Source organism: Mesocricetus auratus, unplaced genomic scaffold, assembly GCF_017639785.1.
Source record: "Mesocricetus auratus isolate SY011 unplaced genomic scaffold, BCM_Maur_2.0 Super-Scaffold_100008, whole genome shotgun sequence".
Taxonomy (NCBI): domain Eukaryota; kingdom Metazoa; phylum Chordata; class Mammalia; order Rodentia; family Cricetidae; genus Mesocricetus; species Mesocricetus auratus.
In genome coordinates this window covers 71,024,416-71,052,136 of record NW_024429192.1, presented here as the reverse complement: position 1 = coordinate 71,052,136, position 27,721 = coordinate 71,024,416, and the positions used below count along the sequence as shown (strand labels likewise).

Genomic DNA, 27,721 nt, shown 5'->3' with positions numbered 1-27,721 from the left:
GAAAACAAACATTTATAAACAATATTTTGGAATTTTGGTGTAGTTCTCTCCGAATAACTTCCTGCTGTTTGGGGAATGCTGTCAGTCCCAATGGGATCCTGAGAAAACCCAGGACCCTGACCAAATCCTGACTGTAGTAGTTTGTGAGGTGGCATCATCTCAGCCTTTTGGATGTTGGCTGTCCTGGGCCATTGTTTCAGGGGGTCCTGCTTGATCAAACCATAGCCTAGAAGGAATCCATAGGTTCCTATCCTCTGTAGAAACAAAAGCAGAACCTCTTTTTCTAAGTAACATATCCTTGGAGTCAAATTTTGAAGTCACCATACCTTTAAAATATGTACGTTGGTTTAGCATAGCAGTACCCAGAATCAAATGTCTCTCTGCAGCCAAAAAATTAAAAAAACTTAATAATGTACATAATCCAGATGCTTTATTTTCCATCTTTACATGGCTTATATTAATTTATTTCTTTTTAAGGACCTATTATTTTTTTAATCTGCAACTGTCTTTTTCCTTTTTCTCTCTCTCTTTCAAACTTATGTACATCTTTAAACACCTCGTGACCTGTTTAGAAATCTTTTTTGTCTGAATCTGTCCTTATTGTGTATCTAAAAATCCTTTTATGACCAACAGTGTTTTTAAAATGTTAAGCAGGCATGGCTAGGGCTAAAGCAGCTGCCTGCCTGTTTGGATTTCAAACATGGCAGGGCAACAACAAGCATTAGGCTCCCTTCCCCAATGCTGCTATCAGGTAGCATGCAGCCAGCCCAGAAACTTTTTTTCTGAGTAAAAGCTAATCTTCTATGCAGTGCATTGCAACTAGAAGACTCTGGTGGCATGAATCTGCCATGTTGTGCTCAAGCCAGAATGCCATGATGTCTGTGTACCGGGACCAGCATGAGAGTCAGAATCAGGAGGCTGTTCTTGGCCCCATTTATGCATTACAATATTCCCCCTCTCTTTTCCTAAGCTCTTTTAAGTCTTATGTGGAAACTGGAGAGCCCCACATTGCGCTGCCAGAATGTAAAAGGACATTTTTTCCATCTATCTCAGCCCCACTGGACTGGATTTCTCCCCACCCATTGGGTCCTGCAGCCAATTAAGAAATAACTGTTCAGAGACTTAATACATACTCATAACTATTTGCCCATTGACTTAGGCTTCTTACTCGCTGGCTCTCTCTTGCTTATTAACCCATTTCTATTAATTTGTGTATTTTTACGTGGCTGTTGCTAACCCTGGGATCTTGCCTCCCTGGCTACATGGCATCTGTCTTTTGTCTTTCTTTCCCTGCCTCTTTGTTTGGAATTCCTGTCTAGCCAAATTTTGACTATCCATTGGTCAAAACAGCTTTATATATCAACCAGTAAGAGAAATATATATTCACAGCATACAGAAGGGCATCCCTCATCATTAGTCTCTATTAATTATGAATCAAGAATCATGAAGAAAAAGTTCATTGTTTTCATGTAAAAAATCTAAGTAATATGAAATATGTTGTTCTTTTTGATAACTAAAAACATCTAAATGGAAAGGGAGGTAAGGACCATATCAGACACACATGATTCAAATAAACACAGATGGTAAGAAAATCCATTGAAATTATTTTAAATGAAAGTATTAATGTTAAAATGAATTTCTCTAGGCAAACACAGGTAGTACTAATTAAAATCAATTATTTTGGTTTATAATTTGTAAATGCCTGCCACTTTTGCACATTATGTTGATTCAATGTATCTCAAATATTCATTTGAATTGTTAAAATTTTCCAACATAAGCTAGAAAATACTCTTAAATATCTTCCTTAGTCTTTGATAAGATGAGCAAAAATATTCAGAATTGATATGCTGTTTTAATTTTAATCATTAATCACTCAATTGGTTTTAGTAGATGTTAGTGAATAAGAGAGGTCTCCCACATTCTGGAAATACTGGAATTTTTTTCTAAACACCATTATTCCCATTTCATTTGATTATAAATTAGATTCTCTGGTATCCCAATGACTGGTGCCTTTGACGGATTGTGTAGACAGCCAGACCCACAACACAGAGGACGACCACGATGGCCCCGATCACAGGAAGCACAACTGTGTAGTCAGACAAACACTCATCCACTACAAAAGAAAACAAATACAATAGAGCAGGTAAGATTTGGTGATGATGGGGGGAAGCTGTGGCAAGGATGTAAAATAGATGAATAATATGTATGTATATATATATATATATATATATATTTATGTATATATATATATATATTTTTTCCCCTCTGGTATCTATTGTCATAATTCTAAATATAAAAAGTGAATCATGGAATTTCTTAAATGATTAGTTGTATAATTTCTGCTGTAGTAGATAAGAATTTGTAGTAATAACAATGTTCTCATAAACTAATAACAAATACTATAACCCTGTGTGATATGAGTGAAATTGGCCGCCATACGCTCATTGGAATTGGCACTATTAGGAGATGTAGCCTTATGGGAATAAGTGTGGTCTTGGTGGAGGAAGTGTGTGACTAGGGGTGGGCTTTGGAACCTATGGATCTGGATATAGAACTCTCAGCAACCTCTCTAGTAACCCATCTTTCTGAATGCCACTGTGCTTCCCACAATGACAATAATGGACTAAAACTCGGATACATAAGCCAGTCCTACCTCCAGCTATGCTCTCCTTTTTATCTACAATAAACCTTCTCTACCATACATAGAAGCAATCATATACTCCTTTATTGTTTCTCTTTTTCATTCAACTAAGAGAGAAATTGGTACCACGAAATGGACTATTGTGACAGACCTAGGCCACAGGTTGTTTTGGGGGAGGACTGTAGAAGAAGTTTGGAACTTTGTGCTAGAAAAGTCACTGATGTTCAGAGCTTAATAGGATGCTCTGGGAACTTAGAAGATAATCAGAAAGCAATACAGACAACAGAAGCCTGGCTTGGGAAGTTTCAGAGGGAAGCAAAGACATTATGTAAAAAATTGAATTAAAAATCTGTAGTTTTGGTCAGCTGGAGATGAAAAATTTAACTGATTAACAAGAAAACATAATGACTAAAGTAAAAACTTTCCTGGGATAATCTGTAGTAGTCTAAAGAATCATCTGTGATTAAAAAAAGAGATGAGAATCATTCAGGTTAAAAATCTTTTGGGAGTATTTACTCAGGGTCAGCACACAGATTTGTGGTTCAGAAGGAGTGGAGGCTGCTCCTTGTGCTGGCAGCTAAATTGGAAACATAAGAGTCTTCCAGGTGTAAAAGTTTGTGGGAGTAACTAACCAATGTCTGATTCATTTAAGACCCACTCTGTGATATGGAACCCATCCCTAACACTGCTCAGGTGCCAAGAACCTTAGACTAGATGAAACCAAATACTAGTGTTCTGCTAAAGGAATGTGGAAATAAAATGACTCCTAGCAACACTCTGCTATACTCATAGGTCAGTGACTTTCTCAGTCATCATCAGAGAAGCTTCCCCCTGCAATAGACAGGAACACACACAGAGACTTACAAGCAGACAATATGCAGAGAGGGACCTTGAAATATACTACATGGGATGTCTCCATCAAATCCCTCCCCTCGGGGCTCAGAGAACTACATAGGGAAAGGGAGATGGAAAGACTGTAAGAGCCAGAGGAGATGAATGACTCTAAGGAAACAGCGTCTTCCACACACAACAGGATTGATACACATATGAACCCACAGAGGCAGCACACACAGGTCCAAGCCAGATGGGGTCCCAGCACTGAGAGAGGAAGAAGACACAGCCTCCTCCTCCAAGAAACTATCTCTAATTGCTTGTAAAGGAAAAATGAGGTTTCTCTAATGGAGGCTCACTGGATATACAAACCACACTTACAGGCAGGCCTCATGCCCAGCAGTAGACAGCCAACACAAAATGAACTCAGTGGCATTGTAGAGGTTTTGTTTTTTGTTATTCCTCACCTTACAGGTCTTTTGTGTATGTATTATGGCTTCTGATTTTGTGGTTTGTGTTTTTAGAGATTTTTATATGTGCAAATGTATGGATCTCTGCATCTATATATGATTCTTGTGCTTTTTCTTTAACACTTTTTCTTCTGTTTTTGCTTTGTCCTATCCCAGTGTATTTGTCTTTATTTTATCTAATTTTAATTTATTATTACTATTTTTAGATACCTATTTGTTTTCTAATGCAAGAGAGAAAAGGGGGTATGGAATTGGGTGGGAGAGGAGATGGGGAGTGTCTGAGAGGATTTTGAAGAGGAGAAAAAGAAATCAAATAATAGTGTATGAAAAATATTTTCAATAGAAAAATTGTAACTAAAGAAAAGGATTCTCCAGGTGGTGTTTTTGAAGACATGAAGGAGTCAAGGACAGCAGCCTAGGATTGGCACCACATGGCAAGGTCTGAGTCCCTGAAGAGAACTCAGCAGAGGCTGCTGGTGACGGCGCAGTCCAGCTGCAGTGCATACCTCAACACATTAGTGATGCTTGGATGACCACCCAGGACAACAGCATCTGTGCAGTGGAGCCAGCCTGATCCAGCGAGACATGCTATGTGTGCCTTGGCACAACCGCTGGAGTGCAGACGATGGTGCATTTAGACATTTGACACTGAGCTTCACACTCTTGGACTTTTGATCTGATCGTGACTCTGCCCTGGCTCTTCCCTCCTGGACTAATCAAGTATATAACTTATTTTTTCATTTTAGTGGAGCCCACAGTAAAGACACTTTGGAATTTTTTAATGGGAGACCTTGGAACATTTAGCCCTGGAATTAGATGTCCCCACCAAATCCCTCTCCTCAGGGATCAGGTAATTCTGAGGAAGAGGAGGCAGAAAGAGTGCTATATTTGCTATATTTTTATTATATCTTAGAAGCCTGTTCTTTTCTATCTGTTTTTTATTTTTTGGTGGGGTTGGTTTTTTCCCTCAATATATGTTTTTATTTAAATTAGAAACATGAATGTTTCACATGTCAATCCCAGCTCCCTCTCCCATTCCTCCTTCCTTGTCCCTCCACCAGCGCCGCTCCAGCCCCACACCCAATCCCCACATCATTCCCCAGGGAGGGTGAGGCCCTCCTTGGGGGGATCTCCAAAGTCTGTCATTTCATCCAGGGCAGGACCTAGGCCCTTCCCCATGTGTTCAGGCTGAGAGAGCATCCCTCTATTTGGAATGGGCTTCCAAAGATCATTCATACACCATGGTAAACACTGATCCATGGTAAACGCTACCCAAGGCCCCACTGATTTCTGTGGCCTCCTCACTGAGACTGCATTCATGGAGTCTGGATCAGTCCCCTGTTGACCTCTCATCCATCAGTCTGGGATTCAAGAGCTCCCCCTTATCCGGTCAGCTGTCTTTGGGGGTTTCACCATCATGGTCTTGACCCCTTTGCTCACCACTCCTCCATCTCTGTCACTAGGTTCCAGGAGATCAATTCAGTGTTTAGCTGTGGGTATTTGTCTCTGCTTCCATCGGTCCCTGGATGAAGGTTCCAGGATAAGCCTGTTCTTTTCTAATGAGAGACAGAAAGGAAGTGGATCCAAATGGGAGGGGAGGTGGGAAGAAACAGGGAGGAGTAGAGGAAAGGAAAACTGTAATCAGGATATCATCCGTGAAAAAAGAGATGCTTTCAATAAAAGGAAAATTTTAAATAAAAAGAAGTGAAACCTCTAGTCTCCAAAACACCAAATAATCCCATTAAAAAGTGGGTACAGAGCTAAATAGAGAATTCTCAATAAAGAAATCTAAAATGGCTGACAGACACTTAAGAAAGTGCTCAACATCCCTAGCCATCAGGGAAATGAAAATCAAAACAACTCTGAGATACCATCTTACTGCTGTCAGAATGGCTAAAAATCAAAAACACCAATGACAGTTTATGCTGGAGAGGATGTATAAAAAGGGGAACACTCCTCCACTGCTAGTGGGATTGCCAACTCACACAGCCACTTTGAAAATCAGTATGGAGATTTCTCAGGAAAATGGAAATCAGTCTACCACAAGATCCAGCAATTCCACTCAAAAGATACACATTCATACAATAAGGACATCTGTTCAACTATGTTTATAGCAGCACTAATTTCAATAGCCAGAACCTGGAAGCAGCCTAGATGCTCCTCAACTGAAGAATGGATAGAGAAAATGTGGCACATTTATACAATAGAGTATTACTCAGCAGGAAAAAATGGAATCTTGAAATTTGTAGGCAAATGGATGGAACTAGAAGAAACCATCTGAGTGAGGTAACCCAGTCACAAAAAGGCAAACATGGTATGTATTCACTCATATATGGAATTTATACATGGAGCAGGGGAGTGCCAGCCTACAATCCCACTGCCAGAGACTCTGCAAAACAGGGTGGGCCCTAAGAGAGATATGCATGGTACCCCAGAGAAGGGGAATGAAAACTCCAAATAACAAAGGAGACAGAGTTCCAACTAGGCATCCCTAATTATCGAGTGAAGAAGGTTCCAGTATCAGAAACAGTTTAGCCGGGCGGTGGTGGCGCCCGCCTTTAATCCCAGCACTCGGGAGGCAGAGACAGGCAGATATCTGTGAGTTCGAGGCCAGACTGGACCGACAGCCTCCAAAACAATACAGAGAAACCCTGTCTCGTAAAAACCAAAAAAAGAAAAAAAAAAAAGAAACAGTTTATATCCAATCAAGTTCTTAGCTAAAGGAGTCCCATGGGAACCCCAAAACAACCCAAGCCATTTGCAAGGCTGTTGTTGTCTGTGGTTGTTTGAATAAGAATGACCCCCATTGGTTCTTATATTTGAATGAGTGGTGCTATTTGAAAGGATAAGAAGGACTAGAAGGTATGGCCTTGAAGGAATAGGTGTGTCCTTCTTGGAGGAAGTACCATCATTAGGAGTGGGCTTTGAGGTTTCAAAAGCCCATGCCAGGCCCAGGCTCTCTCCGTTTTCACATCAGGTTATACCTCTCAGCTACTTCTCTAGCACCATACCTGGCTGCCATCATGATCTCTGCCATGATGATAATGAACTAAGCCTCTGAAACTGTAAGCCAGCCCCAAATTAAATGCTTTCTTGTATAAGAGTTGCCTTGATCATGGTGCTCTTCCCAGCAAGATAACAGTGACTAAGACAGCAGCTCTCCACAGAGGAATGAAATCATCAAAAGATGGGGGAAACAAAGCCCCGAATACATATCTCCTGTCAACGAGTGAGTCTTCCAGTGCCAGGAATTAATTATACATAATTGTCTTGTCAGCCAATGGGGCCCCACGGAAACCCCCATACCACTCAGGTTATTGCCAAGGCTATTTGGTTGATCTCCACAAAGTAATTGTATGGTTATATTGCTGAAGACACACCTACATAACTCATTGAACACAGAGACGTCAAACTGGTGCCTTCCTAGAGCTTTCACCCCTACAGATTAATATTCTGCATGATACCAAAGGAGAAAGGTAAACACCAACCCAATTACAAATGCTTCTATCTACAAGAGTGACCTGACTGCAAGACACACTAGTGCAATTGTAGCACAAAACTTGTGGGAGTAAGCAAACACTATCTGATTTGAGTAAAAGTCCACTCCATGAGATGGAAGCCAGTGGTACTTGGCTGGCCAAGAACTTAAGACTAGATAGCCAAGGAACCTAAGAGAAAACCAAATACCACTATTCTACCTAAATAACATAACAATAAAATTACTCCTAATGGTATTCTATACTCATAGATCCATGCCTTGCTTAGCCATCATCAGAGATGCTTCTTCCTGCTCAGATGGAAATGAATACAAAGACCCTCCGCCAGAGGGTGAGAGCCCTGGAAAAACCTTGCCCCTCCCCTCAGGCCTCAGGGATGGAGAACACAAAGGAAAAAAAGGCCTTCCAAGCAGAGCATGACAGATACACGTAGGGACTCATGGAGACCAAGACAGCATATTCAGGGCCTGCATGGGTCTGCACCAGACGGGGTCCTAGAGCTGAAAGAAGTGGGCATACTCCCACCCCTAAGCCAGAATCTATCTCCAATCAATAGCCTCTTGTAAATGAAAACCTAGGTTTTTTTCACTGGTATTATTATATTATATCATGTTGTATTATTATTCCTTAGATATCTGTGATTTTTTTCCTAAGGAGAGACAGAAAGGATGTGGATTTGGAAGGGAAAGAGGAGGAACTGGGAGGATTTGGGGGAGAATAAACCATATTCAGAATATATTCTATGAAAAACAACACTGTTTTCAATAAAATAAATTTTAATGAATCTGTTGTTGTCAACATATTATTCTTCACTTTTAGCTCCCAGAACTGTGAGAACACAAATTTCTACTGCTTAAGATATGTAGCACTTTGCTATGGCATGCCTAGCAAAGCAATAACACTAATACTTCATCATTTTGGAATCTATTCTTCTTTATATAGTCTGGAAACCAGCTATACTCTGGAGTTATCCTATTCTTCTTTATATAGTGTGGAGCTAGCTGCGGTCTGGAGTTATCCTGTTGTTTGGTACGGTTCTCAGCTCACTTTCTTCAGTCTCTATGTTCCCTCTTTCTATTTTCCATCCTTTATTTGAAAAGGAAGACTATGAAGTGACTGCTCTTATTTATTTCAGACAGAAGGAGGCACCTACAGAATTTTGTTCATTTGGTAAAAGATTTTTAAGTTTTAGAGGGTCTGTGTGTGTGGTAGATGGGAAGGGAGAGAGAGAGAGAGAGAGAGAGAGAGAGAGAGAGAGAGAGAGAGAGAGAGAGAGAGAGAGAGAGAGAGAGAGAGAGGGTGTGTGTTAGGGGCCTGCCTCAGCTGACCCTCTACTCTGTACTGGAGGAAGTAAGCAAAACTGTGAAAAATGAACATATCCAACTATTGGTATACTAGCTCTTGCACCAAAACCCCTGCTCTAAGTCCAAGTTAACATGGAGGACAGTTTATGTTGGTGGGGATAGATAGCACAAGTCTGTTAGCTGACAGAACTCACTGAAGATAGTAGAAATGAAAATTATAATTTTACAAAACACCTCATTGCTCTATTCTTCATTTTAAACTTTGCCTATTGTTCTCATCCACAGATTAAACTTTAATGTAGTTTTCTTCAGGATGGCTAGTGGCATCTTGAATCAACATCTTCCACTCTGCTCTGAAGAGCTTTACAAGGGCCCTTGACATTGCATACCTGGGAGCCTAAAGAAAAATTGTTTGACAGAGAACAGAGGAGATCACACCTCTCCAAGCCAAGTGTGTGCTATTACCTGAATCACTTAGGAGAAACCGAGGCCCTCACACCCAGTGTTCTATCAACACCTTCTGCTAAAGAGGAAATGGGTGTTTCTAAGAACTCTAGATATGTGTAGGGGCTCTTCAGGTTCTCTTGAGTCTTTCAGATGCTTCCCTCAACCCTTCAGGAATGTAGAAAGAGCTAAGACACTTCCAAGAAGACCAAGTGCACTTCATGAATAAGCAGTAACCATGAAGTAGTTGCCAAATTGAATGGCCTTCCTGTTAAAAATAATGAGTGGAAATGTGGAAAAATACAGAAAACTTCTCGTCTTTGATCCACCCCTCACCATCAGCACAGTGTTAATCTTGCTCTCTTTGCGTGCCCATGGCCCTTTGCACATATGTGTTTAAATTCCATTCACACAATAGCTTTCTCCTTTTTAAATGGCTGTTTCTGGTTAAAAGAAAATATGACACTTATTTTTCCACTTGAGTATCATTTTTAAAAAATGAACCACAAGATCTAGGAATGGATTTGAGCTAAAGCAGTGACCAAAAGAGAAATGTTTTGGTGATAGAACAGTAGGGGTTGTGAGAGCTTAGTGAGAAGGGGAGAGAGGCAGAAGAGGGAAGGAGCTCAGGGTCTCTCCAGTTGATAACTTGTTTTCTTTGATGATGTTTCCTTTTCTTCTCTTTTACACATCTGCCTGTGAGCACAGAATGGTAACCAGACATGGACAGGTTTTATCCACCAGACCTTTCCTGCTTCCCAGAGACCCTTCACAAGCTGACAAGCAAGTGTGGGCCTTGTTTCGAAACCACATGACTGTTAGAAGTTTTTCAAATATTCATGGTGAATTAGACATCTCCTAGAAGTTAGATACCCTAAGATCAGCTTTTGACAGCTTAGCTATCACAACACCTACTAGCAGGAACCCTATGACAATGTCAACAAGCAAAGGCAGAAACTCTAAGCCTCAGAGAAAACTTTCAAAAACACATGATCCAAAAACAACACCTGAATTCTTTGTTTGGCAAATGAGAAGTTTTGATTTTTTTTTCTAGACACATCTTTAGTTGTAGAATTAAACCCAAAGTAAAAACAGGTTCATATTAGAAGTTCACACAGAAACTCTCTATTTACGATGTGTTTTACAATATGTTTTTAGTTCCTCCAAGAAACATTTTAGTTTATGATCCTTCTGGTCAAATGTAGAAGTCTAGTAACACTGTTTTCTGACATGAAAAAGGGTTGTAATTTGAATAAGAATGGCTCCCGTGGGAGTAGCTTTATTGAGAAGAATTAAAAGGATTAGGAAATGAAGTCTTATTGGAGAAGATGTGGCCTTATTGGGGTAGGTGTGGCCTTGTTGGAGGAAATATATCACTGGGGGTGGGTTTGGAGGTTTCAAAAGCCCATGCTAGGCCCAAGTTCTCTCTTCTTCTCTCTCTGCTACCTATGGATCAGAGTGTAAAGTTCTCAGCTCCAGGGCCAGGCCTGTGGGCCACCACGCTACACGTTACAATGATAATGGACGAACCCTCTGAAACTCTCAAATGCCTTCTTTTATGAGGTACTGTGGTCGTGGTGTCTCTTCTCAGCAAAAAAAACAAGGGCTTTTCTACAAAGTGACTTCCCTTGTCTGGCCTTCATCTAAGGGCTAGTTTCCACCCTGGTAAGTACCAGGCAAGATAAGCTCTGTATAGTGATTCAAATACAAAGAAAACAACAGCTGTGAACTAAACTGACTGTGAGGAAATGTCCAATGAAATGTCTTAGATTCCAGAAAAGAGACTCCCACACAACTTATTTCCTTCTTGATTGTAAAAAAAAATAGGACATCAAAGTACATCCTGCTTTATGAAGAAGAATCTATTATGACATCTTTAAAAAACCTCTTACTAAAGATGATTAAAGTGTCCACAGTGCCCCCCCACTCCACTTCCTGATGTGTGTGTGTGTGTGTGTGTGTGTGTGTGTGTGTGTGTGTGTTTAAATGAGTGAGACATTTATGGTTTAGCCACTTGAAGAGTCAATCTGCTGGAGTAAGGCAGTGGACATGCATTAGTTATGTATAAAACCATATATTACATATGGTTTTCACAAGTGAGTGTAGGGGGAGCACAGGACTTGGAGCTTCACAGGGTTGTTCTAATACAGGAAGTCATGTTCCTTAACAGCTTCAGAATAAGCACACCTAGGAACTGCCCCTGGGGTTCAGGAAGCTGTTTGTGACTTAAAGGATGACTGGCTTACCATTTCCAAAGCAGTCTCCTTCGAAATCAAAGGCTTGGAGACGGATGTTCCTTGTCTTCATCTGAAGCTGTGCTGACAGCTGGATGCTCTGCTCACTCACACACTTGAAGGAATGCCCAACAACCGTCTCAAACATCACCATCCTGTGCTTCATTCCCTGATAAGTCCTCTCTGAAGAGAAAAAAGGGAAACGCACCAGCACCACACTACAATGAAAACTATCATCACTGTGTCTATTTCTCCTGCTAATGATGCTGAGCTCTTGATCATATGAACCTATAACTGGTTTCCCCATCTTTTAGTCTCTAAGTTAATTTGTAGTCTGATAGTCCTTTCACACATTTCTTGAGAGTAATAAGTCTACTACTGTCTAAAATCTGGTCCATCACTAGAGAATAACATTAAGCAATTTCTATTAGCACTCATAATCTTATTCTCTAGTCTTGATAAAATAGGCATAAGTAGACACATATGAAAATTAGTTGTCGGTTGTGACATTTTTATTTACATTTAACCAGCATCACTGACAAAAATCCTCTTGAGTAACATCAATAAAATGTAGCAAATATTTTAAATAGACTTCACCCCCACAGTTTCATTTCTTGGCAAATTTCGTTAGTAAGAGATCATTAATTAATAATGTTTAAACTGATCAAATGATAACGCTTTGAAAGAAAGAAATTAGAAAATTCCCAAGGCAGTAACTGACATAGTAGAGAGGCTCAATATAAATGTGTTATCTAAGACTAGACTTTCTGGAGAAATATCTGAGGCCCTCTGTAGACTTGTTAGATTTATTTAGGAGCATTATCTCTCTAAATGTCAATGTTCGCAATTTTTTTAAACATGCCCCACTGTGGGTAATTTTACATAAGGGAACCAAAGTGAACTTTCATAAGTGCAAATCTGAAACACCATTACCTTAACCCAAATCTTCCTATGGTATATTTATATATTTTGAAACGAAATCTCAAGTCTTCAGCTTACCTGTCCAGAGACCCTACATGCCCTAGACTGGCCATTCATGGGACCTCATCTGTTGTGTGTTCACTCTCTAGGGCACATTAGCACCCTGTTGTTCCTTAGCTTCTGTGGTGGTTTGATGGAGGATGTACCCCAGAGTGGTGTGTGGCCTTGTTGGAGGGAGTACATCACTTTGGTTGGGCTTTAAGTTTTCAAAACTTCATGCTATGCTATTCCCAATGTGTGTGTTCACTCTCTCACTCTGTCTGTGTCTCTGTGTCTCTGTGTCTCTGTCTCTCTCTGTGTTCCCCCTCTCTCTCTCTCTGTCTCTCTCTCTCTCTGTCTGTCTCTCTCTCTCTATCTCTGTCTGTCTTAGCTTACAGATCAAGATCTAAGTTCTCTGTTCTTTGCCCCATGCCCTAGTCACCATGCCTGCCTGCTGTCACACTTCTCTGCCATGATGATGATGAACTCTTACATCTTTGGAACAATGAGTCAAATAAGCCTTCCTTTTATAAGTTACTTTAGCCACAATAGGAAAGTAGCAAATACAGCTACTTTAGCAACCTCACTCCTTAAGATACACGCATTTTTCATTAATGCCATCTGTAAAAGTTGCCTAAACTAGATAATCACAAATGGAGATACTGTGACCAAACCTAACATTTCAAAGCAGTCTTTCTCCTGCTTCCCAAAGGGTACATGAAATAGCTCTGCATTCTCTGACATTCTGGGTTGGGTTTGCTCACAGAACTCATTACCACTTAAGAATACAGTTTAACATAGCTGTGTATGGTGTTCTTCCCTTCTGGAATGCAAGCTCCACTATGACAGAATCTTATCAGTTTGGATAACTATGGCTCCTCAGTTTCCAGCACAGAGCTTGGTACCTATCTATATAATATTTTTGCAGGATAATATACAGTTCAGAGCATAGAATAAATTGCATTCCAACAACCAACAACAAATAAGTTAAAAAGGTCCTGAACTTGCAGTTTCTAAAGATAATGATTGCTGATATAATCTAGACCACCATCCTCCATGATCAGATAAGCTGAAGTACATATGAGTTATGAGTTCCTCCAGAGTTTTGGTATAGACTACTTCCTTGTTGTTTAAAAAGAAAACATCAAAGAGTATCAGAATCAATGATAAGAAAATGAGAAGACCAGAAAACAGTGATGTGACAGCTGTTGTCTTACTAACCTGTATTTGAGACAGTCAAATATGCTCCCACTTCACTGACATAATATGAGTTTTCTTCCTGTAAAACAGCAATGTATTAGCCTTTGGGTAATCTCCATTTTTGCATTTTTAATCTTGGCTATTAAGTCCTTTATATGAGGACTGGACTATGGTATATGTTTGTTCTAGTCGTAATTATATTTGAAAATTTCAACAAAGGTAAGCTTACCACACAATAAATAAAAAATAAGTAAAGAATGGCTCCTGGATCCAGATTTCTCTATTTCTTACTTATTGCTAGAGCCTGAAACTAAACTTCCACCATAAGAATTTGAATTCTACCAAGTTTCCAAAATTCAATTACCTCTTAAAGGCAGAGAGGAATGGCTAATATGGGCGGGTGGTATTAACTTAAATACCCATCCTCAAGAATACATGGGGTGGAGTTTAATGGTTTAATCAACCCTCTAGAGAAAATTAAATAAGCAAAATTGTATGTGCATTTTCCTGGCAAAAGGTTAATTTGTCTAGACAGATAAATAGATTCATGTTTTCAGATTGGTTAAGTGGGCCACCAAAAATGGGAAGACTCCATTTTTCCTGGAGTCCACATTTTACCCCCATATTTTATGTACAAGTTTTTATTATGGAAATAAAAAGAAACTACACAATAGTCCTATAGCAGCTTGAAAGTCTAGAGGCACAGAATGCTCAAGAGAGGAGTCAATTTAAAAGGAAATTTGTGTATCTGTTAGGTGATGAGAATTTAATCCAGGGTCTCATACATAATAAGCATATCCTCTATCACTGAGCTATATCCTTGACCCCTTTATATTTTTCAAAGTTAGTGATTTATATTGTTGTCACCAGAAGGGTGTAAAAATAATGATAATGTAACCAAAATCAGAATATAAAATCAAATTACTTTCAAAAGTTTCACATGTAATCACAAAAGAAACTTAATAATTATGATCACATTATAGCCCATACCCCTGTTATTCATAGATGAAATGATGATTCATTACACAGTACAACCTACTTTAGCAAGACCACTGAAAAGATAGAGGAATTCTAGATCCTGCAATTCACTGACTGGCCTAACATGATGCCTTCTTAGTTTGTACCAGACACTGCAGCAGACATCCCATGCCTTGTCCCAGTTAATCCACACAACTATGAGAAGAAAAATGAAGACTGAGTGTTATTCGAGGCCACAGCACTAAGGTAGACAGAGTAGCCCAAACTAGAATTAAGTTGCATTTAACATCCACTCCATGTCAGACACTGTTCAAGGACCCAGCAGAAGACCAGGGTCTCCTCAGAAGTACTCAGTCTCATCATTCTTAAAGTCAAGTTCAGCAACACACTTGGATCATCTATTTGCTGTAGGGAAAAGTATCTGAGGCCCAAGTCCTGTCTGTATTGCTTTCATATGCCACCTACTCAGGTTATTCTTTACCTAGGATTTATTTCCCTTAGGTTATGGTGTTAGCCTAATTTAAGGCTCAGTAGAAGAATGGTTACAATCCTACTCTGAATCTTCTATAATCTCCCCTACCTTTAGGATCATCATGACCTTCTGTGTAAATGTTTGGCATTTCTAGGATAATGTCAGTTTACCAAGTACACTATATTTCCACTCGATTGCCTCATTTGAACTTCACAATAACCCTCTAAAACACAATAAATATTATCAGCCAGTTTTTGATTGACTAGAAAGTTCACAGTAGTTGTGCATTTTCCTCAGATTCACATAGTTTGTAGGTGAGGTGAAAAAGATGCTGCTTTTAGGATAATGTCCTAGCTTATCCTCAAGAACTTCACAGTATGACCCTATTTCTGATGATGACACCTACTTAAGTCATAACATAAGGATCAATCTGGTACTTACCTGGAAGTACCATCCCCATTGGCTAGTTTTCATAGTATACAGGTAGTTGCTGTGAATACAACTGGAAGTGAAAAGTAATCATCAAACTCACCCAGCTGTAAACTCAAAGAGATATAATTACAGCCAGCCTGGCGAGGTAAGTCACCACCATAATCATAGCACAAATGCTTGTGGAAGTGGCCAGCCACTTTCTGGCTGGATTTGAGGACCAGTCCACACTATAGATGCCCTAGCATTGTTATCATGGGTAAGAGCCTGTGGCTGGACGATCATAGATCATGGTGGAGAACCTGTTACTGATTTTAAACTGACTTCTGATGACTTACTGCAGATCTATGAATTAGTGCATCTTCTCATCAGAGAAGATTCTTTATGCGGTAGATCATTGCTATCACAGGGACCCACAACTGGTCAAGATGCAAAGAATGAGAGTCTGCGGAGGGATTAGCCATGAGATGCTCCACGGCCTCACCAGCATGGTTAATTCTCGAGGATTATAGCATCACACATGAATCCGGATTTCAGTAGGAACTGAGGAGGCCTTAAATCCAATTAAGTGGCTGTTGGCTACCCCAAGATATAAGTGCTACAATAGACTCTTTGGGGATATCTTGCTATGCTTGTCATTGTGGGGTTTGCATGCTGGGTAGCACTATTGATTGTTTTTCTTGTGTGGCTGCTTACATAGCAGCTTCTGGAACTATGAGAACTTGAACTGAAGACTTACAGGTCAGATCAAGTTCAAGTTCTCCAAGTCCTGGGAAAGGTAAGTTTCAATCTTCATTTATCTTCTACTCTACCATGCTTAGCTCCTAAAGTCTTTGAATTTAAGTGCACTCTTTTGGCCTAAGCAGTCTCTCTCTCTCTCTCTCTCTCTCTCTCTCTCTCTCTCTCTCTCTCTCTCTCTCTCTCTCTCTCTCTCTCTCTCTCTCCTATGTTTGTGTGTGAGAGACTCACTCTCCTTCTCCCTCGTGTGTGTTTGTCTGTCTCTATTTTTCTCTTGAAGCTCTTCCTTACCTCTCTTTTTGATGCCTTTGGGCTGGAAATTTTGACCAGATTCCACCTCAGTCTTGAATCACTGCCTTTCTGAAAAACTCTATATGCTCCCAAATTCTGTTTATTCTAAATGAGTTGAGAGGTAATGAAGATCCGCATGGAGATAGAAGTCCTTCCTGTCTCCACCCAGCATCCCAAAGGCACTCTCCAATGGTGGTTGGAGGGGTGGCTTTGGCTCATTTGCTGGTGTATCACAGGCTAACCATCTTCAGTCACTCAGCTCCCCAGCATGAGCTCATCAAGCATCTGCTGAGGTTCCAGGACAGGAGAGAGGTAAAGAGGCTCTGAGCCTTTGTCTTCTTGCAGAGTTTCTGCATCTCATAGAAACTGTTTAAACATAATACATAGAATGGAGGCTATGACTTGTCCTGTTGGAGATTGGTTCACCTGACATGCTCAGAAATCAGGAGAGAGATGAGTCAAATCCTTATGTAACCACTGTTAGCCAGCACAATAAGAATATTCCCTCTGCTTTAACCTTTATAAGGAAAAATACTTTTAAATGTAGAATCTGCTTTATGTTTATTTCTGCTTTCCCCACAAACCTCCTTTTCTATCAAGTTAACCTTCAAGGCTGAGCTCATCCCAACAGTTCATCTTATTAAGTGTTAGTCTATCCAGAATCACAATTAAGAGCCAATTAAGAGCTTTAGTTTGTCTTTAATAACTATGTTCCAAGCTAAATTATTCCATGTGCACATAAATACTGTGTTAAACAGTTTACATTCATACTTCTCATTCTGCCAAAAGTCAGAGTAACTTGTCTCATAATTTCCATTTTACGGATTAAGAAACATCCCCCAAGTAGCTTGAGCACATGCAGATAATACTGGCTCCTTTCAACTCCACAGTGAGCTAAGTTCCTTTCTTGACAGTGGGATGACCAGGTTCATCTGTTTACCTTGTCCCAAGATATCTGCTCATTGTGGGTAGCTGTTAAACATTCACAACTTTCTCTACAATGCATATGCTTTTATAAAAATAATCCCTTTTCTCAGTTTTAAGTAACAAAATAGAAGTTAAACGGATTAAGGTTGCCAGCTTGGTGCCACAAAAAGATGAGTGATAGAGTCAAATTTACAGCTGACTATGACCTCAATGCCCAAGTCTTTCCCATTCTTCATGGCTGTCTGTATCTCCTGTCAGGAAAACTCAGAGCCCTCGTAGTCTGTGAATTTTGCCTTGAGGGATTAGAAAGAACCCACTCTGGTATTTAGTGTTGGTTTTAGAATAACCATACTTTTCTGACATCCACTAGGAATTTCCACAAATCTTTTCATCCATTCTACTATCTCCTTGAACAATCTACAAAAAGGGCACTGGTGGCTAGACCCCCACAAAGCTAAGGCTCTCCTGAGAGACACTGAGGCCCTTCTTGGACTGGTCAGAGGAGGCCAAGGGGGACAAGGCAAACACGATGTCAACACTTCCTTCCTCTCCCTACCAAGCTCTTTGTTCTTATCTGAACCCATCTCAAGAGGTTCTTAGGTACTTTTGCCACAGGCCCTAGCTTGAAATTTAACACTGAAATACTAGCACTAGATTAAGGAGAGGCCAAGCTGGGCTAGAGCCAGTGTGATCAAATTCATGCCTCACCTTGATGAATGTAATATTCACTGATCCACCTTGGAAATCCAAGAAGAGGTTGGATTTTTGGGAGCCACATTTCCCGGATGCATGGGTTAGGCTGGGGTCAATGTTGAAGTGTCTCTGAGTTGCAAAATCCTAAACCAAATAAGATAGACCCACTCAGTAAGAGAACAGAGAACACTCAAGCCAGATACCCCACAGTACAAGTCATTAATGAGTAGTAAATAAATGGATGCCTATTTGAAAACCACAAACTCCCCTACTGGATAGCACTCTCTTACTTCCAAGCACATATTTAAAAGACTTTTTAGAAAGAATTTCCCCATAATAGGGATTTCTTAATGGGTAAATCATAGGAGGCAAAATATGTGGAAATCTATTTTTGTTCAGTTCAATTTATTGAAAGGTGATAAGGAAGGAGTTTGTATTCTAAAGTCCTTCTGCCTCAAATACAGATATGTGGAGGGTGGATTACAAACTAAAAAGAAAATAATTTACGATGGCTCCCTCAAAAGTTAAATGCTTTGAATAACCCTTTACCTAATGTTCTTGTTAACTTGAATTTATGAATTAATATCACAGTGGACTGGAACAATGGGAACATCAGATTCCAACATCTCATGTCAGAAAGGAATTGAGGCTGGGAAGTCATGCAAAGGACAATGTTGTTGTCACTCACCATCCATTTTATTGCCAATGCTGGCTCCAAGTGAGAAGTGTATGTATTGAAGTTCTCTTTGCTTTCTCTATTTTAACTTTTCTTCCGGAACACATTCCTTTATTATGGAGAACACTAGAAAGAAACCCACAGCTAGATACCTGTCTCACCTAAAGATAGGATGTAGAGAACTGCTCTTTTCTGCCTTGTGAGTGCTGAGATTAAAGATGTGTGCCACCACCACCCAGCAAGAACTGCTCATTTTAGCAAAACAACTCCAATCAGATTTTGAAGATAGCATTATCATCCTATGACCCCCAACTTACCAAATCCTTTTCTTGAACAATCAGTTCTAGTCCCATCTCTGCTTTTATACAGAGCCTGCTTCCATTTAGGACTTCATATGTTCCCGTCTTGGCTGGTGATAACTGGGTTGCCAGTGTGGGCCCAGGAACTATGGGGGCAGGTGAAGATTCAAAGCTGACCTTGTGTGTAGGTACTGATGCTCCTGGAACATAGGTGGGTGGAGTTGGCTTCTGATTGGTTGTGGTTTTGTGTAATGCTGTGAAAAATGTTTGGTGGAAGGTAGTCTGACCACCAAGTTGGGGAGTTCTCCCAGTTATATTGTTGACAGTGGATAGACTAGTTCCAGTTGTATGAACTGGTAAATGTGCAACTGAGCTAGGGCCAATGGTACCTTCAGTAGATAATGTAGCCACGTGTGAGTTATTAGGTGTAACAAAGGTATAGTTAACTGGGATGCTGGGTAGAAGGCGTTTTGTAGTTACTGGGATTATTGCTTTGGTTGTTGTGTGAGCTATGTTTTCAGGGGTGGAGTCTTCAACAGACATTTGAATGTGACCATCCCTTGATCTTGCTGCTAAAGTTACACGATGTGTTTGGTTAACCAGCTGTAGGAGAGGTTTTGCTGTGGTCTGTCCTGTGACTGTTGAGGTATATTGAAGATAGTCTCTGCTTTTTGGAAATTCTTTTTCTCTTATTTGATAGCCATGTAAAATCACTGCAAATTAAGAAAGCAGAAATGTTACAAGCAGTGGCCAAATGCTTCAAAGGTCCCTCCTCCATGTCCACTTTAATGTGCTCACAAGCAAACCAGCGTACACAGTTTCATAGCTGGGGAAACCTTTCAAAAGTTTCAACAATGAAATGAAGATCACCAAAGACACTAGTACCAGGCCATCACTGTAATGTTTTGACTTGCACATGTGTTCTTTGTATGTTTATGACCATATGTCAGACATTCTGCATGTAACCCCTTCATCTGCATAAGTTTTGGTACCAATGCACGCCAAAGCGACCATGTTCAACTGTGAAATCAAAAAGAAGTCATAAAATGACATAGAGTGAACAGTGGTTGTGATTATTTTATAGACTTAAGCAGCATTAGAAATTTATAGTGTTTTATATTTTTCAAGAAATCAAACAATTCCAAATTGAAATAAGTCTCACAAGCTATTTAATTTAAAGCATAATCTGGTGGATAGATTGTGCCTAATTAATATATATTCATACAATCTATGTTTAATTGCTCCTAGTGATGAAAGACTATTTTCTCTGAAGATAGTCCCTTCCATATTATTTTTTCTAAATATAGACCAATTTCTATTATTTGCTTAATCTTTCGAGCAACAGTCTTTATTAACTAAGAAAAGAGTCGAGGTATAATTTCTCTGGTCCTTCATGTTTTGATTTAACTGCTGGCTCTTCAGAGTGTCTTCCCTTTTCTTATATAAAATGGCCCCATCACCATGGTTCTCTATCTCATTGTTTTGGCTTCATCTATCACATCTTGTACTCACATATGGGGAAAGTATCCTAATATTTAGTGATCACATTGCCAGTAAGTATGATTAGAATTCCATCCTTGAAGAAATGTTTACTTGCTGGTTTATGTGTTGGTTATGCATCTTACTCAGTAGACTAAAAGTCTAAATTTGAGGATTTTGTGCACAGTTTTTACCACAAGTGCCTGTGCATAGAAAGTGTTCAACAGTTATGAGTTGGACAAGTGAGTTAAGAAGGATAATAGCCTTAGAGACATTCTAAAGTTATTATAAAGCTGAAACAAGTTGGTATCTGTGAAAACCTTCAGGACCATTGGGTATATAGTGTCTGCTGTTGTCACAAATTGTCTCCAAGGATATCCTTTAAGGAGTTTAAGCCTTCTGCCTCTCTTTCATCCGGATTCTATCCATGCCTCTTTTTTTTTCATTTTTTAAATAGCTTGTTTTACATGTCAATCCCAGTTCCCTCTCCCTCCCCTCATCCCACACTCCCCCATCCCCCTCAGCCCCCCACCCTATTGCCAATTCCTTCTACATAGGGGATATCTAGAGTCTGTCATTTCACTCAGGGCAAGGTCCAGGCACTCCCCTAAGAGTCCAGGCTGAGAGAGCATCCCTCTTTTTGCTATGGGCACACGATGACTGTTTGTATTCCAGGAATAAACACTGATCCACTGCTCAGGGCTCCATAGGTTGCCCAGGCCTTCTCACTGACACTCACATTCGGGGGGTCCAGATCAGTCCCATGCTGGCCTCCCCCCTGTCAGTCTGGGATCCAAGAGCTCTCCCCTGTTCAGATCAGCTGTCTCTGCTGGTTTTGCCAGCCCATTCTTTGCCAATTTGCTCATCACTCCTCTCTCTCTGTCACTGGGTTCCTTGGGTTCAGTTCAGTGCTTAATTGTGGGTGTTTGCCTCTGCTTCCATCAGTCACTGGATGAAGGCTCCAGGATGGTTATAGACATCAAGTTCATTATCAGGAATGGGCATTCGGGGTGGTCTCTCCACTATTGCTTAGCTCGCCAACTGGTGTCATCCCTTTAGATCACTAGAGGTCACACTGGTACCTGATCTGTCTTATAACCTATGATTCCCTCTTCCCCCTATTCTACCCCCCCCCTGCACTCAACTTTCCTGTTTCCCCATGACCTACTCTCTCTTCCTCTTCTCCCCCCTCTCTTCTTCCCAGCTCTCACTCCCCCAACCCCTCGCCGTGTTCGCCATCCATTCAGAGGATCCATGCCTCTTTTTAATCACATATAAACCCAGAAAAGAAGACCAATCTTTTTTAATTAATTTTATTTAAATTTAAAACAATCTTATTTTACACACCAATCCCAGTTCCTTCTCCCTCCTGTCCTCCCATTACTCCCATCCTACCCTCCATTCACTCCTCAGGAAGGCTGAGGCCTCACATAGGGGATCAACAAAGTAAAATAATTTATTTTTTTATTTTATGTGCACTGGTGTTTTGCCTGCATGTATGTCTGTGTGAGGGTGTCAGATCTTGGAGTTATAGTTGTGAACTGCCATATGGGTGCTGGGAATTGGACCAAGGTCCTCTGAATGAGCAGCCAGTGCTCTTAGCCACTGAGCAATCTCTCTAGTACTAGACAAATTCTGAAACTGGCCCTTGGAAACTCTTTGATGGGGTGTGCTGGGAAACCACTCTGTCTCTTCAAAATTCTTTGTTTATATTGCAGTTACTCAGACATTTACAGGAGCTGTAGCTGTTGATTCTGGGCTGAGACTTGAGAAAAGATGCAAAGTGAAAAAAGAGCATGGCTTTACTCTGGTACTTATGAAATCTGCAGGTTCATAACAGTCACTATAGTCTATAAATATCTCTAGGTTTCTGTCTTCCATTCAATACATTCTAAGTGGTTAATTTTTCTGCATTAATAGGTAATGACAAAACCCTTGGTGCTTATGCTACTGAGGATCAAATTCAAGGCTTTGATTATAGTAGGCAAGCATTATACTCCTGAGCTGTATTCCATACCCTTAAAGCATCACAATTACTGGACACTTACTACATGGTGGCTTGAAGCCAAAGGTTCTTCTTCCTCATCCTACCATAGAGACACTTGCTCGACCATAGCCATTGCTACTCTATTCATAATAGCCAGAAATCGGAAACAACCTAGATGTCCCTCAACAGAATAATGGATAAAAAACGTGGTACATGTACACACGGGAGTATTATTCAGCATTTTTTGATAAAATCATGAAAGTCACGGGTAGAAATTCATGGGTAAATGGGTGTAACTAGAAAAACTCATCCCAAGTAATGTATGGCAGACCCAGAAAGACAAATTTGGTATGTATTCTTATATGTAGATATTGGCTATTAAGTTGGGGATAATTAAGCTACAATCCATAGACCCACAGAGCATAAGTACAGAACAAGGGACTAAGGAGGGCAGAAAGATCTCATTAGGGAAGGTAAATAGGATAGTTATGGATGGATGGATGGATGGATGGATGGATGGATGGATGGATGGATGGCAGCTGGAACAGGAGGATCAAGTGGGGAGAGGGAGAGAAGAAAGGGACAAGGGAGGGAATTTGGTGAGAGAGAGTTTAAATTATGGGCACTTAGTACAATAAGAGCTTCCAAAAATACACATATATGAAGGCAATATGAATGAAATTACCCATAATGGGAGAGCCAGAGTCCCAACAGGACATTGTCACAAAATGAAGATTGAATTGTTGGTCAAAGGGGTCCAATGGAAAACTCCAAAAAATCTAAGCTATTGTCAAGGCTAGAGATTTCTGTCTGCAAACTGACTGCAAGGCCCCTTTGCTGAAGACAAAACCTGCACAACTAATTGAACATGGAGAAGTTAAGCTGGTGCTATGTAGAGCCTCCATCCCATGGAAGAGCTAGCGTCTTTGGTACAAGATACTACTCAGCACACTAAACTAAAAAAAGAAACATAAACGCCAATCCAGCCACAAACCCTTAGATCAACAATTGTCCTCCTGAAATATATGTAGGGAATAGTGGAATAAAGCCTGTGAGTGGAAGTAATGAGCCAGCATCTTGTTTGACTTAAGGGCGACTCCATAAAATGGTGCCCATACACCACGACCTAAAGAGATATGCATGGTACCCAAGAGAAGAGGAATGAGGCAAGATCCTCTGAACAGATGGGGAACACGGCGAGGGGGGGGGAGTGGGAGCTGGGAAGAAGAGAGGGGGAGAAGAGGAAGAGAGAGTAGGTCATGGGGGAACAGGAAGGTTGAGTGGGGGGTAGGTAAGGGGGAAGAGGGAATCATAGGTTAGAAGACAGATCAGGCATCAGTGTGACCTCTAGTGATCTAAAGGGATGACCCCAGTTGGCAAGCTAAGCAATAATGGAGAGATCACCTCGAATGCCCATTCCTGATAATGAATTTGATGTCTATAACCATCCGGGAAACTTCATCCAGTGACTGATGGAAGCAGAGGCAAACACACACAGTTAAACACTGAACTGAACTCAAGGAACCCAGTGACAGAGAGAGAGGAGCGGTGAGCAAATTGGCAAAGAATGGGCTGGCAAAACCAGCAGAGACAGCTGGTCTGAACAGGGGAGAGCTCTTGGACCCCAGACAGCTGGGAGGCCAGCATGGGACTGATCTAGATCCCCGAATGTGAGAGTCAGTGAGGAGGCCTGGGCAACCTATGGGGCCCTGAGCAGTGGATCAGTGTTTATCCCTGGAATACAAACAGACATTGTGTGTCCATAACACAAAAAGGGATGCTCTCTCAGCCTGGACTCTTAGGGGAGTGCCTGGACCCTGCCCTGAGTGAAATGACAGACTCTAGATATCCCCTATGTGGAAGGAAATGGCAATAGGGTGGGAGGCTGGGAGGGATGGTGGGAAGGTACAGGAGGAGGGGAGGGAGAGGGAACTGGGATTGACATGTAAAACAAGCTATTTAAAATTAAAATAATTTTAAAAAGCAGATAGATAGATAGATATCAAAACAATGGTGCCTACACCCAACACTTCTTGGATGACCAAGAACTAGATACCACACAGCATAGGGTAAAATCAAATACTACTGTTCAAAAGGGAAAAAAAAAACAAGAAACAATAAAATTACTCCTAATGACATTCTGCTATACTAAAGATCAGTGCCTTGCTCAGCCATCAGGAGAGAAGCTTCCTCCTGCAGCAGATGGAAACAAATACAGAGACTCACAGCTCATCTACATGCAGAGAGTGAAAGACCTTGGAACACTCAGTCCTAAATGGAATGCTTCATAAAATCGCTTCCCTCAGGGCTCAGAGACCCCTGTGAAAGAGGAGATGGAAAGAGTATAAGAGGCAGAGGGGATGGAGGACACCAAGGAAACAAGGCCTCTAAATCAACACAAGCAAAGCTCATATGACTCAGAGACTGAAGCAGCAGGCACAGGGCCTGCATGGATCTGCACCAGGTCCTTTGCACTCATACTATGACTTCCGGTTTAGCAGGTTTATTGGATTCCTGAGTGTGTAAACAAGTAGGTCTCTAGTTCTTGTGTCTTCTCTTGGGCTTTTTTCCTTCTGTTGATTTATCTTGTCCAACTTTGCTGTGGCAGTTTTTGTTTTCTCTAAATATATTATATTTATATGTTTTAGTTAATGAATGAATGTAGACCTAGCCATTCAGGTAAATATTAACAACTGAACTGTTACTTATACCTGCTGGAAAAGAGGAAATCTGTTTTCACTTCTAGAGTGACATTGAGTATATCAACCATGCCAGGACAGGCCTTGTGTTTAAGAGTAGTTGACTATCATATCATGGAATACAAGTTTTTTAGTGTGCTTATTTATATTTGGTTACGGTTGGGGGGTGTTGTTTTTATTGCTTTTATTTTCTTTTTGGGTGGGGTTTTATTTTGTTTACTTGTTTGGGGGGTTGTTGTTGTATGGGGTTTTTGCTTGTTTTTTTAGAAAGAACTTAACGTTGGTAGGGTAGGAAGGGGAAGAGGATCTGGAAGGACTTGGGGGAGGGGATGAATATGATCAAACTTTATTTGAATTTAGAAATTGTCTTAAAGAATAAAAAAGAAGAAAGTGATGGCACCCAATCTCAAAAGAATAAAAACCCCATCCCTCTGGCTGAGAGGCCAGCAGGGGACTGATCCACACTCCCTGAATATAGTGTCAGTGAGGAGGCCTCAGCAATCTCTGGGGCCTTGGGTAGTAGATCAGTGTTTACCATGGAATACAAAATGAACTTTGGGAGTCATTCCACATGGAAGGATGCTCTCTCAGCCTGGACACATGGGGAAGGGACTAGGTCCTGCCCTGGATGAAATGACAGACTCTGGATGTCCCCCCATGGAGGGCCTCACCCTCCCTGGGGAATGGTGTGGGGATTGGGGGGTTGGGAGGGACTGGTGGAGGGGCAAGAGAGGAGGAGTGGGAAAGGGAGCTGGGATTGACATGTGAAGCATGCATGTTTCTAATTTAAATAAAACATTTATTGGGGAAAAAACATCCCTCATATGTGAGTACCAGCCAACAATGTATACATGTAAGCAAACAAATGTGGGGGGGGGGGGGTTCAGTGTAACACTTAGAAAAGGGAACATGAAATGATGTGGGAATTCCAATAGGACCCAGCAAGACAGAGGAAAAACAAAATGGTAATTATAAAGACAAAATGTTTACTAATATGTTCACAAGGCAAAAGATGGGAAGGTGATGTCTATGGAATCCAGTCTCTTCTTCCTCAGCAATGAAATATTGACTGTAAGCTGAACCTGTGATTTTTAGAGTAAAGAATCCTTCATCCTACTTACACTTCTATCTTGGTGAGAGTATGTTCATAGGCAGAAATTTTTACTTTTTATATTAGCTTAAAATGATAAGCTGTGGGTTTTTTCCCATTGTGCTAGTGAGTGGATCCAAAGCTAAACCAACACTACTATTGCACTACATCCACAAACCAAGTCATTTCTTTTCCATACTTCTGAGAACATGAAATTACAATCCTGAAAGAATGGCACAAACAAATCTACTTCAATTAAGGCAGCTGCCATGTCCCTTCACATAGCTTCCATAATATTAATCTAACAACTAAGGCACCTGTGATCTCCCCTTGAGTATTTTAGCAGTGCATGCAGACTGAGTCAGTGCTCTCATAAACTAAATTCAGTGGCTCTAGAAGGAATTGGAAATTAACTGGTATACTTGCTAGCAGAACAGAACAACAACCCAATAGAACTCAATATCTTGTGTATGAAATTCTCAAGTGAGAGTAGGTACTTAAGGCAGACAGTAATTATTCTAAGCTTGACCTCCCAGGTAACCTTTCTGAGTCAATTGTGCAACAGCAGTATTTTAACAACCTTTTGGATGCCTCAATTTACACCTTTGTGAAATGGTGTAACTGATCATATGATAGCTTGTGTATCTACAATTGTCACTATTTACATAAAATAAACAGCACTCAAATTTAAGAAAAACAAAGAAGGCAGTATATGACTAGACAACGATTCCTAAACCCTGACTCAGCTCTCCTAGATTAAGGCGATTTTGATAAACTCACATTGATATATGGTATCCAGACTAGTGAGGATGCCAGAAGCAATGTCTTCTGGGGCTGATACCCATTCTAACACACAGAAATTCCATTCAAATCATGAAGGTCCTTGGGGAAAATAGAAGGTGGTCCCCAACTATGTAAGCTATTAAAACCTTATGGTTTTAAATGTCCCCACACTAAATACCTGGAGTAACAGAAGCCGTATCGACAGCCCTTCCTGCCTCACCTTAGGTCCAGGGCACAAGTGAGCATTTATATTTAAGATAAAGCATGACTACCACAGAAGATGGGCTATGTCACTTACCAGCCAGGGACAGGAAGAGCACGGCCACAGCAGAGAGCCGCCCAGGCATGATAGTTAAGGTCAGTCTACTGCTGCTGTGTGCTTGGCTGGGCACAGATGGGCCTTCTGAGCTGCAGGAATGGAGTCAGTTTCAGAGCAGAAACACGAACCTCAGGAACAGCAAACTCCTTGCCCTTCATCCACTCATGGCAGAGACGCCGACCTCACTTACATGATGAGAAGTAGCTAGTAGAGTTAAATAGTGTGTTGCACCGCGAGGGAAACCACAGGCAGCTCACGGTGGGAAAGTAAACACTTGCCG

At 40.8% G+C, this 27,721-nt stretch overlaps 1 protein-coding gene across 2 annotated transcripts; it reads right to left on the bottom strand.

Annotated features, from left to right (window-relative positions):
- Nucleotides 1–408: 408 nt before the first annotated feature.
- Nucleotides 409–27,721, bottom strand: Lamp3 (lysosomal associated membrane protein 3). Of its 2 annotated transcripts, XM_005077577.4 has the most exons (6): nucleotides 27,421–27,698; nucleotides 19,103–19,797; nucleotides 18,125–18,253; nucleotides 13,603–13,660; nucleotides 11,434–11,604; nucleotides 409–2,113 (listed from the first exon to the last, which is right to left on the bottom strand). In XM_005077577.4, exons 1-6 carry the CDS (start codon nucleotides 27,467–27,469, stop codon nucleotides 1,980–1,982), a joined length of 1,236 nt encoding a protein of 411 aa, XP_005077634.1. In that variant the 5' UTR covers nucleotides 27,470–27,698; the 3' UTR covers nucleotides 409–1,979. The 2 variants fall into 2 exon arrangements, with proteins under 2 accessions (XP_005077634.1, XP_021087175.1); XM_021231516.2 differs by lacking the exon at nucleotides 18,125–18,253 and having other exon boundaries at nucleotides 27,421–27,721.